Below are 19,951 nucleotides of genomic sequence, written 5' to 3'. Positions count from 1 at the left end.
AAGCAAGACTCGAGGCGTCAGGGGTGGGAGGGTTGGGGGCTGAGCAGGGCTGCCAGGCTGCTTACATAGGAAACTTAGGGGTAGGAAACGAGGTTGGGATTCCGGGACAAGACAGAAACCCCTTGGGCAGAGCTGGCACATAAAGAGTCAGGCAGAGGAACAGTAGGAAGACTTGAGGCTGGGCACCTAGGCTAGCTCCAAGTCAGTCGGGGTTGGTTCTAGACGCTGCAGGGTAGACCTGCAGTGGGGAGTCACAGGACCCGCAGGGGTGGGAGGAGGAGGAGGAGGAGGAGGAGGCGGGGGAGGTGGGCAGGCAGAGCTCCTTCCTCTGCGAGAACACGGCCCACAGGTGTTGGGTTGGCCAGAACGTTCATTCAGGCTTTTCCTAGAATCTCACAGAACCAACCCCGTAGCATCTCCTCATCGCAGCCCCACATTGTGGCGCTCACTAGGAGTCAGCTCTCCACGCCCCCAGGACTGCACAGCAGAGCTGACCAGATTCACTGCAGAGACATCTGTTAAGTCCTGACCCTGTATTCTCCAGGGAGGACAATATCAGTAATGTGATACATGTCCCGCCAATATTTTAACTTCTCTGTGCTTGGAGCTTATAGTCTTGGATGAAAATGCAGACAGTCCCTGGTAAAGAACCTGCCTGTCAATGTAGGAAACGTTAAGAGATGTGGGTTCAATCCCTGGGTTGGGAAGATCCCCTGGAGGAGGGCATGGCAACCCACTCCAGTATTCTTGCCCGGAGAATCCCATGGACAGAGGAGCCTGGTGGACTACAGTCCATGGGGTTGCAAAGAGTTGGACATGACTGAAGCGATTTAGCACGAATACATGCCCTGACTTAACAGACACAGGAATTATTGCCTGAGAACCTCACTGAGGACTCTAGGTTCACCAGGACTCAGGATCTGCTACTACCTCGCTGAGCCAAGAGTTTCCTCCAGCCTCAAAGGTTCCTTTTCTACCACAAAGGACTGCTGATCTTAAGGGTCCCTTCACCTCTGCCTGCTGAAATGCTCAGACCTGTGCATCAGTTATATAACCACATCAGCGTTTCAGGCTAAGATTTTCATTTCCCTCCCAGTTCTCACAGTGACACTGAAACCTATATGAATACAAAAGTCCTTGCCAATGTTCACATCGGCTGTATCTATGCTAACGCTTGCTCTAAGTGATAATGGCAATGAGCACTCATCCAATGCTTACTTGCTCTGACACATAAGTGTTTTATATCTCCTTTAATCCTCAGACATCCCCACGAGGTACCAATTATTGTCCTCATGTGACAGATGAGGAAAGTGAGGTCACGCAGCTGGCAAGGGGTGGGGCTCACAATCAAGCCCCGCTGCCTGCCTCTGAGGCCACACTCAGGAGCACAGAGAGCTGCTGCACAGTAGCCTCTGGCTGTGCTGCGTGGGAGCAGAGAGAAAGGGCCAGCTGGGGTTGCAGAGTTGCAGCGGCCCCACCTTGTATACACTTCCCACTTGAAGATGTGGAGGTGGGAATATCCAAGACCCAGCAGAGGAGAACAAAGGCTCGGTATGTGGGCTCCAGAGCCACTTGCCTTGGCTTCAAAGGCTGGCTCGGCCACTTACAAGCTGTCTGTCCTGAGCCAGGCTACTCACCTTCTCTGTGCCTCAGTTTCCTATCTGGGAAAGATGAATTCCCTAAGTCACGTGATTTCAGGGGAGATGTAAAGATGTTTCCACTCACGAACCTCACCAAGCATTTCAAACAATGCCTGACACATAGAACATCCTTGGTAAATATTCGGTGCTATGACTGAACGTGTGCTGTGCACCAGCTACAGGGCTTCCTGGGAATTTTCTCTCATTTACTCTTCCGCACAACCTGCAGGGTGAGAATGAGTAACCCCACATTCCAGATGAGGACGCTGAGCCTCGCTCACCCGCGGTGGCTTGCTCTCACTTGCCCAAGGACTTGAACGTACGGCCTCTCCCTCTAAACCCCGAGTGGCTCCTGCTTTGGCGCAGCATCATCGGCTAATGCTTCCTGTGATGGACAGCTAGGAAAACGCTCAGGCTACAAAGCAAACAGATCGTAATTCGGTTTTGGAATCAATAAAGGGATGATCAAGTGGCAGAGGAAGAGTTGTTAGCTGCTTATCAGGATGATGTGAGAAGCTGCTGCCTGCATCCTGAATTAAATTCACCTAGTTGCTTTATCATCATAAACACTCATTTCAATGTGGGGAGGGATTTGTTTTTTTTTTTAAACCCAACGTGAATAATATATAATGGCTGACATTTTGGAGGAAGCAGGATCTTTACCTTCTTCCATCCGCCATCAGGGTAATTTATCATTGTCTTTCTCCCTGCCCCCCACCCCCCCACCCCCCACCTTTTAAACTGATGGGGTAGCCTGTCAGCTCAGCTTGTTCTGAAAAGGCAGGAGTATAATTCAATAATAAATTCGCTCAGAGGCCAGCTGTCAGGAAGCTGGTGTTTATTTGAACTCCATTAGATGATCTCTACTGCTCAGACTCTCTGAGGGCTATCTGAGGGACGTCTGAGGCCTGGGGCGGGGGAGGGGGGAGGAGTGGCCTGCAAATGCATTTCTGGACCGGCTCTGTCACTGACACCTGCATATGGCTTTAGATCTGCAGAGGGCTGACAAAAAATTGCATCACATGCATGATCTTTCCTTCCTTCTTTCCATTATTTTTTCCTCTTCTAACCTCTTACTTCCAAACTATGTGGCAACTTTGTGCCTTTATAAAGGGTCTGAGAGGAATTCTGAAGCTTTTTGTGGTATCAAAGTTATTTTACTTCTGTTTGTAGCAGTTTTACCTGAGGCGAAATGGCCCGGTCTGGTTTGTGAACCACCGAAGGGTGGATCTTTCTCAGTTCCTGCCCCAAACTGCTCTTCTTGCCTCAAAATCCTGTTATTCCTTTTCCTCCATGGCCTCTAAGACAGCAGGTCATTCACCCCGGGTTTCTTAACACTCTCTTGATTTCAAACACTGAAGCATGTCTCTTGACTTTTGACTTGGAAAATACTATCACTACAATTATGCTCCAGCCACATTAAAATTCTCTCCGTTCCCTGATCATCATGCAAAGCCATGCTGGTTCCTCAGTCTAGAATGCATTTCAAAATTCCGTTCAACAGAAACCCATAGTAAGCAATATAGCTTATTCAAGAGTATGCACATGCACACGTGCACGCGTGCACACACACACACACACACACATGCACAGAGCAAAGTGTCACGAAATACATATCCTTTCAGAGTGCTCCACTGATACTTTCTACACCACTGTACCCCTTTCTATTTAAATTTACTTCTTTATTCTTTAAAAAATAGTTTTGACCGACTACATTGATTCTGTGATGTGCTAATGGGCTGTTGTGACCTGAAGTGGGATAAATACCGTTTCAATAGTCAACCCTCCTCACTGAAATCTTTGTCTCAGGCCACAGACCATGTCCCGCCAGAAGCCTTCACTCGTTAGTTCATTTGTTTGTTTGCTCATTCACTTGCAAAACCAGTCACTGCTGCCTGCTCTGAGCCAGGCCCTCTGCTGGTGCTAGAGACACAGAGGTGGGCCAGATGCAGACCCTGTGCTGTGGAGCTCAGGGACCTGGATTTGCACTGGGAGGGATGCCCCTGCCTTTGAACTCTCAAAACGCTTTCTGCTCTGTTCAGGCACTCAGCAGTAGCTGGTTGGCTGACCCCCTGACTCATCTACCATTCAACGTGGTTTAGTCTGTACCAACCCCTGCAGAAGCTCAAATACTCTGGCCACCTGATACGAAGAGCCAACTCATTAGAAAAGACCTGATGCTGGGGAAGACTGAAGGCCGGAAGAGAAGGGGATGACAGAGGATGAGATGGTTGGATGGCATCACTGACTCAATGGACATGATTTGAGCAAACTCCAGGAGACAGTGAAGGACAGGGAAGCCTGGCATGCTGCAGTCCACGGGGTTGCAGAGTTGGACACGACTGAGCAACTGAACAACAACAACCCCTCTGCTAGGCACTAGAGGTCCAGTGACCAACGAGGCATGGGACACACTGGAAGTCCCAGTGTGATGGGGTCAGAGGCATATCTTCTCACAGGCCTAGTGCAGAACAGGTGTCGCTTAACAGTCAGCAAACAGAGCTTGGCAGTTCTGCCCCTCTCCGTGCCTGCCCATTCTCTCCTCTCCATGGGATCTGACCCTCTCTATACAATATGATCCTCTGTCTCCTTTGGGATGAATGCTCTCATCCATCCCTACTTTCCTAAAGCTCCCCTGAATCCTGAAGTCTTCTCTCTTTGGGTTCAGTGTGTTCCGTCAGCTGACTTTCATAGAACCTATCTTCACCCAACTGCTTGCCTGAGTGAGTTGATAACCTATCAGGTTTTGAGGAGCCCAAGAAGGCAATGGCACCCCTCTCCAGTACTCTTGCCTGGAAAATCCCATAGACAGGGGAGCCTGGTGGGCTGCAGTCCATGGGGTCGCTGAGAGTCCGACACGACTGAGCGACTTCACTTTCACTTTTTACTTTCATGCACTGGAGAAGGAAATGGCAACCCACTCCAGGGTTCTTGTCTGGAGAATCCCAGGGATGAGGGAGCCTGGTGGGCTGCCGTCTATGGGGTTGCACAGAGTTGGACACAAGAGAAGTGACTTAGCAGTAGCAGCAAGAAGACTTAATAGCATCACATTCTTCCTCTCACCAATCCAGGGTTCTTGAACATATTCTAAACAGCTGGTCAAGTAACTTGGCGGTAGTTCTTCCTCTTCCCATAATCTGCTAACCTGTCCAGCAGCATCAATCCACAAGTATTTGCAGAATTGCACTGTCTGCCCTGTGTCCAGTCCTTTTGACCCAGTCAGTCTTTCACAAGCTAAGGGATACAATCAAAGTTGTGTCACAGGGAAATAGCTGCCTCAAGTGCTCTTAGAGGAGGAATTATCTCATGCTGTCCTCCCCTTCCCAGCTGTCTGATCCCCAGGTACTCTTATCCGCCCTCCTTGTATTGACGATCCAGCTAGGGATCCTTCTGCCTGCAGACCTGAGTGGCTCCTTCCTTCCCACACAAGTCTCTATACAGGGCACCCTGCACTTTATTCTCCCCATGAGTCCAGGGGAGGGACAGGTGACCCACTAGGCTGAAGGGCCCCAGGCATCCAGGCCCAGATGGAAAGATGGTATTCAAGCCACCTAATCTGCTGAAGGGGGTTCCCCAGCCTGATCTGGGCCCTCCTACTATAGACCTACTTGAGGTCAGCTGAAGTCATTGATACCTCTCTCACTTAATATGGAGCTGAACACAGTGGAGGCAGAATGTCAGTCTGAGCTACTGTACTCATAAAACCTGTAAGAAACACCTGCTCTGGGCCCGGCGTTGTGCTGGGCTCTGGGGATACAGATGAGCGAGACAGGGGCAATAGGCCTTCCTCACTCCCAGTCCATCTGGCAGCACTTCCACTTCAGTTCTGAGTCGGGCTCTGCGCTTCCCTCCAAGGAGACCAGCCCGGTCCAGCTCAGCATCTAGTCTGTTTGGCCGGGGCCCTCCTGTCAGTCCCTACGGGCTGCCCCTGTTCCTATGGACCAGCTGGGGCACTGTTCAGAGGCATGAGGAAGCGCCCAGGAACTCCTGGTGTCATCTCTGCACTGCAGCCCCTGTGGTTCCTCGTCCCTGCTGTGGGCAGGCCTTGAGGAAAGGCGTTCAGGGGAGAGCCCCGTGTACTGATGACTGGCTGGCTGGCTTCTCCCACAGGATGGTGTTCCTGTCAGTTCCGACCTGGCCTTGAATCCCTCTCCATCCCATAGTCCCAGCAGGCCTCATACTTGGATCTCCCAGAGTCAGTCACACAGCAGTGAATCTGCAGAGTGAAGCTCCTGTACCTCACAGGAAACAGCTGAGGCTCCTTTCCAGGCTCAGAAATGCCATTAGGTCACTGGGTGACAGCCTGTTTCTTGGAACCTCTTAGACGGGCTCCCGTTCAGACTGTACAAAGTGCAGTGTAGCATACGGCTTCCCTGGTAGCTCAGCTGGTAAAGAATCTGCAATGCAGGAGACCTGGGTTTGATCCCTGGGTTGGGAAGATCCCCTGGAGGAGGGCATGGTGGCCCACTCCAGTATTCTTGCCTGGAGAATCCCATGGACAGAGGAGCCTGGTGGGCTACAGTCCAGGGGGTCGCAAAGAGTTGGACACGACTGAAGTGACTTAGCACACATGTGTGCTTTGTGTTTGTAGGTTTCCAGTCACTTAGATTTGTTTTACATAAGAATCTGGGGATACTTAGTGAAAGTAGTGAAACATAGGAGCTGTTTCCTGCGAATCTAGATGAGCGAGGAGCTGGGCATGATGATTTAGGCAAACGTTAGGTAAAAGGAATGTTTGCAGTAACATTTGGAAGCTTCCATGATCCATTCATTTTAGAGCAAATACTCTATTCCAGGACCTGCCCTAAGTCATACAGGTTTGGAGAGATGAATGGTCTCTGCTTTCAAAGCCTCTGCTATTTAACTGAAGGTGACAGATACATAAACAATGACCTGGGAGCTGACTTCTACTCCTGCTTCTGCTACTAACTGGTAATGTGATTTCAGCAGATAATTGAACCTCTCTGGACTCTTGAATCCTCAGTAGAAAATTAAATAAAACAGACAATATATCCATTTATTCTCCGTCCCACTATCCCTCCCCACTCCTCCTTTTCTCCTTGTTTCCTTCCATCTTTTCCTTGTTCAAGGTAATATATATGCATATTTATCTTGAGCAGTTACCAAATGTGAAAGTGAGTAAGATGTGGTCCTGTCGTGGCAGACTCAGTGTAGAGGGTTGGCAGACATTTACATATTCACTATATTAAGCCCTTGCCCAAAGCCACGTGCATTCAGCAGTGGCAGAGCCCGGATCTGAGACACAAGCTGGCCTTGCTCCAAAGCCCATGCTCTCTTCTTTCTGCTGAGCAGCCCATTTCTTCCAGTATAGGTTTCTCAAGTTCCCCACTGGACAGGCTCCTTAAGGGCATGTCAGACTGTTAGAAATGATACCCAAATTCCTGGGTAGGTGCCACGTGATCTGTGACAATGTAAGCATCAGGCTTGGTGAAGCAACAGAGCACGTGGTCCCCACTGGCACTGATCAGGATGGCATGGTGAGGATACCCCTTAATCAGAAGAGCCATCAGCAGCCAACCAGTCAGAGCCCTAATCAGATCCCATGACAGTCCAGTAAAGAAGGGCTGAGCAAGTATTAAATAATATCCCCCTTGGTAGGAGTAATATTCCTACCTCAAGTTGATTAAAAGAACTCATGCCACAGGAAGGCCCACAAGCTTACATACAAAATCACACAATTGAATAAAAAGAGCAGAAAGCTTTGTACCTGGAGACAAAAGCAGAATTCCTGGCCAAGATAAATGAATAGCTTTCTCCTCACTCTGCTTCTGCTCCTGGCTCTGCCACTTCACTGGCCTATGCATTGGGGAAGATCACTTAACCTCTGAGGCTCTCAGTATTCTCAGGGTGAGCTGAAGGGGACTCTCACATACTTTCACCTCTAAGAAAGTTAAAGTTCAAATGCTCTGACACACTTGTATGATGCCGCGATTATTGGGCTCAGGGCACTCCCCTGACTTCTCTCTTCCCATCTTGTCATTGCTCCCTGTGTGGAAGGGCTGGGGCAGTCTAGGCTTTGGAGTCCCAGGTCCATCACATCCCAGGAGAGGGCCTCCTCCATGGATTCCCAGCTCCTCTCTAAGGATGGTTAATACCACTTCCCAAGGTGACTCCCCAGGAGTCCTTCTTAGGTCCCTGCTCCTCCGTCCTTCGACACTTTCCTGGATCACACACCTGTGTGTTCATGGTTTCATCTACCACTTGCTTGCTGACGGCACCTGAATCAAGATCCTCAGCCCTAACTTCTGTGTGAGTTTCAGGTTTGCTTCTGAACTACAAACAGACATTCTGGGTGATCTATTGAGGTGAGACTCCTCTTTGCCCTTGCCAGCCATCTCAGTAAGACAGTCCTCTCTCCAGCATTCCTCAGACCCCGCTGACGATGAAGCTGATGACCGGCTGTGCTGACTTCCCTCTTTAAATAGAACTGGGGGAATGTCATTCATTCTTCCTGTCTCTCCTCCCTACCCCTACCCTGTTCCCTTAGGGCAGGAACTCTCTGGCACAGAAGGCATGAACACAGAAGGCACAGTCTGTGACTGCTGAGCTGAACTGGGCTGACGTTTTGAGAAAGCTCTGTGTGTATCTGGCATCACGACCTTGGAAGACATTCAAAAGAAATGATCACAATTCCCTCCTGCTTAGATATCTTTCCCGAGGTCAGAGACCCTGATCTGGGGAGCAGAGCACAGAGCGCTGCCTTTTGCTGGCTCCTGTATCCTTTCCTTGGAGAAGGAAATGGCAACCCACTCCAGTGTTCTTGCCTGGAGAATCCCAGGGATGGGGGAGCCTGGTGGGCTGCCGTCTGTGGGGTCGCATAGAGTTGGACACGACTGAAGTGACTTAGCAGTATCCTTTCCTGGGCTTCCCTGGTGGGTCAGCAGTAAAGAATCTGCCTGCTAATGCAGGAGACCCAGGTTTGATTCCTGGGCTGGGAAGATCCCCTGGAGGAGGGCATGGCAACCCACTCCAGTATTCTTGCCTGGAGAATCCCATGGACAGAGGAGCCTGGCACGCTATAGTCCATAGGGTCACAAAGAGTTGGACACAACTGAGCATGCGTGCATGTACTCTTTCCTGCCCCGGGTCTTTGCACAAGCTGTTCTCTCTCCCTGAAAAACTCTCCCTGGCTGAGCTATTTGTCATCTTTAAGACTCAGTTCTTAAATCTCAGGCTTCCCCCGCCCAGAAGCACCTTCTCTATGCTTCCAGAGTATCCTGTGGGCACATATCTGGCCTATCACGCTGGAACAACTTTTTGTCTCCCTAGCGGACTGTGAGTGACCAGTGGGCAGGGACTGTGCTCCACTCAAGTCTGCAGTTCCGGCACAGTGCAGACCTCGGTACCAAACTGTCCAGTAGACGAGACACCACTGAACACTGGTGGAAGAAAGCCTGGGTGCCAGCAGGTGCAGCCCCACCCCCGAGCCTACTAAAGTCTCCCAGCATCAGCTCTGAGGGAGAAGACTGTCAGAGCCTTCAGCTCATCTGGAGACAGTGGCATCAGTAAGAGCGGACTGCAAAGTGGGTATTGATCCAAGATTCCCCATGGACCTTTGATTTCTTACTCTCTCCATCCATCACCCAGCGAGGACAACACAACTCTGCTCATAAAAATTCCAGATGCCTTGGAGAGCAGTTTTCTAAACGTGGGTACCTGAGACTGCTTCCCTGCCTCCCCTGATGGTCCACCCAGAGCCTTCAGTGCTGTGTCCCCCTCCCAGCCTCCTCCCACTCCCAGCCACACAGATGGAGCCCTGGAAGTGGCTCATTCCCCTTTCTGAGAGCCACGGCCAGAGCTGGACTCACCCTCCATCAAACGGGTTCTCCCCGGGGATGATGTGCGTGCTGTCCCTGCCCACGAGGAACTTGATTCGGTCGTAGAAGGAATGCAAGTTCTGCTGGGACACGGGGGCCTGTGTCTCCTGGATGATGTCCAGAGGGTCGGGGGAGCCCAGGCACAGCGGGTTGACGTGACAGAGGGGCTGGAGGCAGCAGTCGGGGTCCATGCAGTCCACCAAGCCGTCTGCAGGGGTGACAGAGCAGGGTGTTTGTAATGTTGTGTGCAATCCGCATCGTTTGTTCACACTGCCTTCATTCACTTCTCTACTTTCCACTCACTGAATGACGGTATAAAAGTGCCTGATACAAGCTGAGGCCGCTGCTGGGTGCCAAGGAGATTCAGGGGCTCCAGGTCCCACCCCACTAGTCTAGTAGGAGAGATGGACAAGCAGTGTGCAGTGTGACGTGTGACGTGTGTTATTTCTTTTCTTTTCAGAGAGATAGAAGGAATGCTGTGCGTGGGGGCCCTGAGGTGACAGTTTGGATCACTAATTTCAGATGCTGGGCTCAGAAAGGGAGGAGAAGAGCACAAGATCAGGCTGCGAGTTTTGCAGGAGCCGACAGCTGGGCCTCCAGGGCCAGGTTGGGGAGTCTATATTTCACCCTCTGGACAACAGGAGTTACTGAAAGGTGCTAAGCCAGGGATGACTTCACTTGAAAGTCACTGTATTGCTGAAAGCACATCTCCTGCATCAAGGACAAAGGAGCTGTGGGAGCCGGGGGCTCCATGCAGCAGGAGAGACAACGGCTCCTGAGACTAGGGGAGGAACAGTGGGCATGAGGGAAGACGGTGGTGTGGAGAGACAACGGAGAGGTAAAAACGGGAAGATCTGGTGACTGATGGGATTTGGGGGTGAGGAAGGGGCGGCCGAGTTCCAGCCTCTCCCCCAGCTGCAAGGCAAGTGTGTGGGGAGCCACCTCTGCCTTCTGTGAGAGGGGCTTTGTGAGTTTGCTGGATGGTTTCAGGTCACTGACCAAGTTGTCATTAGTAGAGAATTCTCTTTACCACATGGGTGGATTTCTTTAGGAGTGAAAATTATATTGCAGCTTCCAGCTTCTCGAAGTGCAAAGAAAGAAATTCCACCAGACCACAGATTTTTGGTCTCATTATCCCAAAGTGCTTTTACGGACACCCAATAGAATGGCTTAAAATAGACAAGAAGCCAATTGTAGGCAGCCTGTGCGCTCTGTAGGCAGAGAACAGCCTGAGCACGTGTGTTCTTCTGTAGGCTGGAATTCTGCGTCTCCTGCTTTCAGCGATTCTGGGCAAACTTCCCCACCACCTTGAGGGCATGGGTCCTGCTCTGGTGGTCTTTGATGTAGCCCCAGCCCTTAGCACAGGTGTTTAAGACCTGACTGTTAAATAAATGAGTGACAATGGAATGAGTTAAATGACATTTGAATCAAGTCCATAAAAGGCAGAAAAGCATTATCTTCACTCAATTCGGTTAAATAGTGTGGTATGGTGGGAGGATCCTGAGGCTCAGAGACTGAAGTGCAAGCCCCAGAACTGCCTGGAAGAATGGCTTTGAATGAGCTCATACTTAACCTCTCTGAGCTTCCGTCTCCTTAACACTGATATACTCCCTCACTTGTCTCTGTGGGTCTACAGTATAGAGGCTGGCCATAGGGATATTGCACATACAATATGCACCCTTAAGCCTCTTTACTAGTTAGTCTCGGGGTGTTGTGGCCTCAGGCAAGCTCCATGACCTCCCTGAAACCCAGTTTTTTCCTTAATAAGTTGGGACAAAAAAATCCCTTGTCCTTCTCTCCCAACTTCGGCATGGTGTCTAAGGTCCATCTGCTCTGCCCTCCTTGAGGGCAGCACAGTGGTGCAGAGAATGGGCTCCAGAGGTCAAATCCTGGCTCTGAGACTTACTACTGTGTGGCCTTGGTCAGGTTCTTAAACTCTCTGGCCTCAGTTTCTCATATCTCTTACTGTGATTTATAAGAGTGTTACTAATGTAATTTTTATTTATGTGAAAAACACAGTATATGTCCTCAAATCTGGCAGAGTACCTGATATATCATAAGTGCTTAATAAGAGGTGGGCTTTCCTGTTAGCTCAGATGGTAAAGAATCCGCCTGCCATGTGAGACCTGGGTTCAATCCCTGGGTTGGGAAGATCCCTTGGAGGAGGGAACAGCCCACTCCAGTATTCTTGCCTGGAGAGTCCCATGGACAGAGGAGCCTTGTGAACTACAGTCCACGGGATGGCAAAGAGTTGGACTCGACTGAGCAGCTAAGCACAGCACAAGAGGTAGTTCCTCTTCCTGACCCTGGAACATGGCTCCCCAAACAGGGAGCCAACTGTCCTGTGTGTGCCCACCAGCCAGATCCACCCAGAGATGCGGCGGAAAGGCCTCCCCTCACTCGGGCCGGGTCCTGGGTCCAGCTCCCAGGTCCACCAGCTAACTGCCGAGCCAAGCACCTGTCTTCCCCGGCAGTCGGCTGGCCCCATCACACATTCTCAGGCTGCCCCTGTCAGACATTGCTTAAACACATAATTACAGCCCGAGCTGAGGGTTATTTGCATTCTGCTATTGATGTTCGCATGACAGATTCAGCTGCCGCATCCATAACTCTGCAGAAATGCTCCATTATTCAATCCCAGGGAGCAGGGACGCTGACCATTAAATCAGCCAGCACAATTGAAGGGCCGTGAAAAGTCATGGCTAATTTGAAATTTTATTAGCTCTGCCTGCTCTTGTTTACCGCCGGAGCAGTCCCTGGAAACCAGTCTTTCACCTCTTTATAAACACCCTGCTTCGTGGCACCTTGGAAGAACGGTTTCCTGTCCTCTGGTCCTGGCTGGAAGGTTAGACAGGAATGACTATTATTAATTTTTGTATTAAATGACGATGATGATAATCACAGCTGTGCCCTACTGAGGGCCAGGCACTGTGCTAAATCCTTTACAAGGAATGTTTTCAAGAAAAATGTCAGTGAATCTTCCCAGTTTTGTGAAGTAGCCACTGTCACCACCATCGCCCTCATTTTCGACGAGAAGGAACCAGAGGTTCCAAGAGGTAAGGTAACTTGGTCAAGATCACACAGTTGGTCAGTAAAGAAGCTGAACTCAGTTCTTTGTGAAATAGAAAAAGGTTCTCTGTCCCTGAAGGGATGTAGGAACTATTTAAGTGGAAAACCCGACTTTATGAGTCTTGCTGGGCTCTTCCAGCGCCCTGGTGACCTCCACCACTGCACTCATCTCTCTGTATTGTAATTCTCATGTTCTCTGTCTCCCTCCCCACACAGCGAGCTCGTAGAGACCAGGGCTGACTCATTTCAGGGTCCCCCCCACCCCCGGCTGCCTTAGCTTCCAGCTTCATCCATGCCTCTGGAATCTGGGCTTTTCCATACCCCTTACTTCTTTCCTTTAAAAAAACAAATTCAGCAATGAATCTTAAACAAAATTGCTGCTTCTTGTGGTGAGAGGGCCCTGGTGATGATCTAGTTGACTATTCAGGTAGAAATTTTAAAGTCTCCGTGAGGGCTCTGAGCTTTAGTTCACCTGTCTGTAACATGAACCTAGCTCAGAGGGACGCTGGGAGGATTAGGTGAGATCATGGACGTAGCACACTTGGCGTGAAGGCCAGCACCTGAGTAAGGGCTTGACAGACATGAGCTACTACTCGCCCCTGGCTGGGTGCTTCCCTTGAACAGGGATCCCAGTAACAGAGCTGCCCTCCCTATACCCGCGTTTCAGGGCAGCTCTTTCTGCAGATAGTCTGGACTTGGAGAACTGAAGCAGAGAAACACAGCCACAGCAACACACCTACGAGTTAGGGAAGCAGAGACCCCAGGGGACTTGAAGATTGGGGTTCTCCGAAATGGGGACATATCACACACTGTGCTCTTATGAGAGACTCTGGGACTGTGGAGTTGCTTATTGTAGGCTTCACAGCACACAGTGATTAATGTCTGGCCAAGAATGCTGCCCGCCTACACCTCCCTATGTGGAAGCTCCCTCATCATTCAATCGGCAAATATTTGCTGAGTTGTAAATGTGGGCTAAACCCCGTTAATAGAGACCATCACAGTTAAAGGAGATACATAACAATAGTTTTAAAATGAGCAGGGCCCACGAGATTCTCATCAGAGCCACAGTTTATGAGATCGGCTTCCAAGCAAACCCTTCTCTGTATTTTCAAATGCAGCGTACGGCAGCCTGCAGCAGGGTGTATAGCTGCTCACAGTAACCGAGACTCTCGCATGGTTTCAGCTTCTTCGGCATGGATGACAAATTTTAGAAGTCATAGTAAGAGGAAAAAGTATATTGTGGGGACAGAAAAGTAAATTTGGGGGTAGGTTAGAAACACAGCAATATATGGTTTTCAAGGTTCTCTGGTTTTGGCTAAAGACATTTAGATTTTCCATGCACTTCTTATCTCACTCAATTGTATGTTACACACATTGGTTGACTTATGTCCATGCTTCCTGCATTGCCTGTTCTCCTGGAGAGACCCTTGTGATCATAGCAGCAAAAGCAAAACTCCCAAACCCATCAGGAAAATAGGGAAGATTTTCCTCTACTTCTTTCAAATTTTTCCATAAAGCCCTCCTAAATCCTAAAACTCCAACTTGGGGGAAATTACACGTTTCCTCCAGAAATTCCCTTTACCCATATAGTCCTAACGCCTCCTCTCTCTCCTTATATGGTGGAAGTTAAGAAGGGCAGATGAAGGGTCAGAGGCCGTTCAGGCTCTGGTCATTCAGCAATGCTGCTCCCAGCTGCAGCCTCTGGTGGGAGAGAGGGGTGCAGGGAAGGGAGAAGGAAACAGCTAGAAAAAAGGCAGAATAGAGATTAAAAAGACAGGCAAGAAAAAAAGGGAAGGAAGGGTAGGTTGGGAAAAAAAGAAAAAGGCGGCCACGTCTCCGGGGCACTAAATGAACATTCCAGACTAGTTCTTGTTCTCCTGACCCTCGAACATGAAGTGCCATGGTGATGAGACGCCACGTGGGGACGAGACGCCACGTGGTGTGTGCAGCGAGGCTCTGCTAACACTTCCATGTACGTCCTGTGCTATCCCCTGGAGGATGAGGGCCGTGCTATCTCCTCTTGCATTCCTCCTCAGTGCCCAGCCTGCCATGGGTGTCCCTGACCTTGGAGAGGGGCAAGTGGAGAGAAAGAATCCAGGCTAAGAAGCCTGAAGACAGGGTTCTTTCCCTGAGCCTGTCACTCTCCAGCCATGAGAATGTCAATGAAAAAAGCCTTGGTGTCCATCACCCTCTGCAGAGAGGGGTGCTGCCCACAGGAATGGGTGAAGAGTTGTGCCATCAGTCGGAGTCCTGACCAGCAATGGCTCCCCGTTTGTGTTGTGATCTTCACAGCTGCCAGGGCGCGCTGTGACCTCAGGCGACCACGTCCCTCTCCGCTGTCAGTGTCCCCATCAGTTGTGGGGGCGGGGAGCGGAGGGCAGCCCCTGGGGTTAACCTGCCTAACAGTCACTTCATGGCCTTTCTATGCCACAGGCCCATCTCCCCTGGTGGCCGCCTGCTGGAACATTCACAGAAAGCAACAGGCGCTGAGGGTTCTGTAGAAGGTGGTGACGGAGCTGGCCTTCTCATCTTTACAAAGAGGACACTGGGGTCAGGTTAGCTGATTTACCCAAAAATCATACCGCTAGTGCAGTGGCAGCTGGGGCCCTGGTCTCTTCTCTGTCTCCCAGATCAGGCCCTACTCCACGGTCTGCATCTCTTTCTCCATCGTTTCTTGGACATCCTGGCTCCCCCGGCTCTGTTCCCCTTGTCCACAGAGGGCAGACGTGACTTGTTTCTTATCCCAAATGCATATAGCACAGTGCCCTGTGCACCGTCAGCATGTTTGTTGAATGAATGAAAAAATGAATAATGAATGCGTGAGGATCCCAAGTCAAACAGCTCCATCAGTTCGACTGGGCCCCCTGAGGGCTACGGGGTGTGATGGAAGTCACCCTTCCTCCCCCTCACCACCCACCCCAGGAAGAGCTTATTCCTCTCCTTAGAAAGCAGGCACACAGGACAGGTCTGCTCTGACCCTTCAGCGTCTGTCCCATGGCTGGCAGGCCCTGCGCCAGGCACTGGACAGACAGGAAGAAAACCGTCACGCCTCCAAAGGACTCCCAAGTGTTGCGAGTCAGAGCGAGATAACCATGTGCAGGGGAAGAAGGAAGCGGGGGTGGGGGGCTGTGGAAGCCCAAAGCGGGGACCCTAACATGGGGCTGAGGGCTGGAATATTTCCTGGAAGATGGAATGCTTAACTGAGAATAGAAGGATGGGCAAGAAGAAGCCGAAAGGAGAGCAGAGCTAGGGGCGGGTGTGGGCAATGCATGGCCTAGCAAACTCTTTTCATCAGAGTTGGCTGCATGGTCCCTTAGCCCCATGGGCCTGTGGACAGGGTCCAACCAGTCCAGCCAGCTCTCTCTGCAGGCTTAACTCCTCCCACCCGCCGACCTCATCTCGCGGCTGCCTGCAGTCTGGCCCGAGACGTGTTTTATAGCAGGCTGTAAGCAGCATCTGGGGAGGCCCCAGGGGGTGGAGGGTGGAATGTGCCTCCCTGTCTGTACACATCTGGGAGAAGTTTTTGTCATCTGCTGTAATAAATTCTGTGCCTTTGGTGAAAAGGCTTGCAAAATCTTTATCTGCTCCTCAGAACGCAGGATTTTTAAAGGTCAATTTCTCTCTTGTCTCTTATCACAAGAAACATGGTTTAGAGATAGTCTGAAGTGTGGCCAAACTCTATGGCTTTATGTGCCAATGGTGGGAGATGAGAAGGAGAAGGGAGGACAGAGAGCTTTGTTCTCAGTTTTCCTGAAATGTCTCCTTCCAGGTTGCATCTATCAATGCTCTGAATTGCAATCCATGATTGTTTTACGGGGCCAACAGAGTCTAAAGAGATGAACACACTTTGAAGCTGCTTAAAGATCCTTTATCACAAGGGGTATGGGTGCTTAAATTCCCGTGAATGTTTCCTTTCTTTGGCTTCTTTTTAAGCATGGCTTCCATTCGGATCCTAGCTTTCCCATTGATTCACGGTGTGACTTTGGGAAAGCCTCATCAGCTCAGTGAGCCTCAGCTTCCCAGCCTGTAAGCGTCTGCCTTTCAAGTGTATTGCAAGGGGCTGGAGTTTATGGACACAGAGTGTCCAGCCCAGCCCCTGGCCCTTAGAGATGCTCTCTAAATGATGGCTACTGTTTTCCTTTATGTATATTTGATTTTTCTTTTTTCCTTCTAGCAGTAAGCATGTAAGTAAGTTTGGAATACAAATTTTAACTAAAAAGTGAAAAAGGTCTAGATACATTATGATATGGAAAAATACAATCTAATCATAATCCAAACAGAAGACTGTAAAATTTTATAGAGAATATAATTCTAATTTTTAAAAGTGATTTATATATGAATATATATTTATTTTATAATAAACATCACACTTCTGTGATTACAGGTGGAAAGAAGCAAGACAAAGAGAGATGACATTTGCAGGTGACGAACTGAGGCTCAGAGAAGTTGAATAACTAACTCAAGGTCATACAGCCAGCAGACTGGGGAGACAGGATTTGAATCCAGACAGTCTGGGTACAGATCCTGCTTCTAATCACTGTGGTATGTTGCTTCTCAGGCACTTTAAATACACCCTCTGTAATCCTCACAGTAATCCTGCAAGGTAGGCCTTATTATTCTTATTTTATAGTCACTTAGCATCTTTGGTAAACTCCAGAAGGTAGCAGAGGACAGAGGAGCCTGGCCTGCTTCAGTCCATGGAGTCAAAGAGTCGGACACAACTTAGTGACCGAGCAACAACAACAAGCGTCTTTGGGCCACAGTTTTTCCACCTCTGAAATGGGCACAAATGCCCCCTCGAATGGTCAGTGAGAACATGTGAGAAGGTGCATGGGACACACGTCACAGGGGGCTTTCTGAAGGGCACAGAAGCATAGGGCACATCTTCTTTGTCAAACGTACCACAAGGAGGGACTGCCTTTCATGGTGAGTCAGGGTCTCTGCTTGCCAGCCTGCCCTGCTGTTGCCCTTCACCAACCAGGGCTTGGAGTGAAATCTGGAGGCAGGTTAGACTGACTGGGCAGTCCTGACAGCGGATTAAGAGACTTGGAGTCACTAACTCACATTCAGGATCTGTTCTCCGCTTTAAAATCTAGACAACAACCATAAGTGAAAACAGAAACAAACCAATAAAGCTAAACCCGACTCAGCCGTACAGTGAAACACGTTTTTTGGGGTCTCAGTTAAAAAACACTGCAACAGCTTTCTTAATGAAGCCAGAAGTTCAAGTTTCATTTGTAAAGAATTGCGTTAAGCCTAGCAAATTGGGAAAGAAGAGAAGCCAGGAGTTTTCAGATGACTTGCAGGGCCATGGTTAGGTTTATGATGGAATCGTGAGTCTGAGGTCCAGGCATGCTGAAAAGCTCTTGTGTGGCCAGACCCCAGGGACTATACAGTTTCTGCCACCTGCCAGCTATGTGACCTGAGCCAAACGCTTCCCTTTGCTAAGCCCTAGCTTCCTCATCATAAGGACATAGTGAGGGTATCGGAATACCAGACGCCTCCCAGTGTTGTTGGGTGGGTGCACGATTGCTTATATGAGCTATCGCTGTCATTCTCTGGTCCTCTCTACGGCACTACTGTAGCCTCCTTAGATTGGACTAAGTACTCACACTACATGCCTGGGAGGAAGATGAAACACCAGGGGGCGGTGGTCCACGAGACCACACAGAAAGGCTCAAGGGTCTCCGGTCCGAGTCCAGCCGTGTTAATGACTTTCTGTGCGACTCTGATGTGTATGACATCACATCCCCGCTCCGGGCCCCAGCTTCCCTGTCTGTAACGGGCAGGGCAGTAGGAGGGAGCTCAAGTCTATGTTCTCTGTCTCCTCCAGTCCTGTTACTCACATTAACCACTGCGAACTCCTTCTCCAAGCCGCTGAGTCACATCAGCCAAAAGCACTCACTAAGCGATACTCTAACATTTTTTCCCTCCACCATGGCTTATTGAGGGATTCCTGATGGTTCAGATGGTAAAGAGTCTGCCCGCTATGTGGGAGACATGAGTTCGATCCCTGGTTTGGGAAGATCCCCTGGAGAAAGAAATGGCAGCCCACTCCAGTATTCTTGCCTGGAAAATCCCATGGACAGAGGAGCCTGGTGGGCTACAGTCCATAGGGTTGCATAGTCGGACGTGAGTGAGTGACATCATTTTCACTTGCTGGCTTATTTATCTGAGATCCTACTGTGTCCCACATCATGACTGAAATACAGGTGCTCATTTCATTTTGCCTCCACTAGATTTGGTTTGTGTGAATAACGATTTCTTACAAATAACTGTGAGCTTCCCAAGGGAGAATAGGCTGGGCCATGTTCGCTGGTCTTTATATCCTCTGAGAAAGGAGCATGAGACCTGGGAGATAGCAGGAGCCCAATGAATGTGTGCCTGACCAAACCTCAGACAGCCAAGTGCTTACTCTGGCTCACCCCATGTTGCTGGGTAAAGCCTGCCCTGTTTCTCCCTCCACTAAGACTGCCCCTGTTTGGCCAAGACCCAGAGGGGCCAGTGAGGACAGTCTTGCCCCCTTCAGCACCTGGGGACAGCCTAACTCCTGCAGTTGCTTCATCTGTGCCATCTTTCAAAGCGGGGCAGACCCTTCCCCTTCCTGTTGGCTCCTCCAATGGGTAGAGAGCCCACCAAGCTGAGAGGGTCCTGAGGTGGGCTGCTGCCTCATTTTTTCGCAGTTCAGAACCCAAGGCCAAGTTCCCTCAACAGTGTGCTCCCCCCAGCCAGTTGTCTTCCCAACCAGGATGATCCATGGGTGTCTTCCTGGCTGGACTGGAAGCCATGGGACATCACAGTTCCCAGGAGGGTACCAGGCATTTGATAACATCAGCTGCATGAGGGATGCTTCTTTATCACTGCCATGATTCTACTGCATCTGTGACAGGTGCTGTTTCTCTCTCTCTCTCCAGACTGTGAACGTCACAAGGGTAGGGACTGTGTCTTACTTGTCTCTGAAGTCTCAGAACCCAGGAGAGGGCCAAATGCAGAGGAGACGTTCAGTTAATGTTTGCTGAGTGAGTGACCTCATGTTACAGCACTCGTGTGTGGCTTCGCTAGAAAGTATGTAAAAGTTCACTCCAGTCCAAACATGCTCTGCAGATGGAAGAGGTATATTCTCCTGCACTTGGCGATTTGTTGACTGTTCTTTTCCACTTCCTGCTGGTTTGCCTCCATGACAGCTAGAGAAGGCTCTGTTCCCCTGGGGTCTGGCTCAGCTCCGTTTCCAATGATGAGACACTCTTCCAGGGCTGTGGGGCTCTGGGCTCCTGTGTACCCACCCACCTTGTCAACCCTGGGCAGTCCGGGCCCTGGGAGGCTAGCTCTGCAGGATGGTGAACAGAGGGTACGTGGGCACTGTGCTTCATGTGAGGGAGTAAACGGACCTTGTTTTATGACCTA

The 19,951-nt window shown here is 50.1% G+C and overlaps 1 protein-coding gene across 4 annotated transcripts in view; it reads right to left on the bottom strand.

Moving 5' to 3' along the window:
- TENM4 (teneurin transmembrane protein 4) overlaps nt 1–19,951 on the bottom strand; it is an 855,551-nt gene that overhangs the window by 96,256 nt on the left and 739,344 nt on the right. For all 4 annotated transcript variants that reach the window (XM_070365001.1, XM_070365000.1, XM_070365002.1 and 1 more), the window contains one exon: nt 9,470–9,686. In XM_070365001.1, the coding sequence (XP_070221102.1) occupies nt 9,470–9,686 (217 nt within the window). The remainder of the gene's footprint in view (nt 1–9,469; nt 9,687–19,951) is intronic.

This window comes from Bos mutus, chromosome 29 (genome assembly GCF_027580195.1).
Source record: "Bos mutus isolate GX-2022 chromosome 29, NWIPB_WYAK_1.1, whole genome shotgun sequence".
NCBI classification, from domain to species: Eukaryota; Metazoa; Chordata; class Mammalia; order Artiodactyla; family Bovidae; genus Bos; species Bos mutus.
Note: the sequence above shows the minus strand (reverse complement) of the source record. Positions and strands in the feature narration are given on the sequence as shown.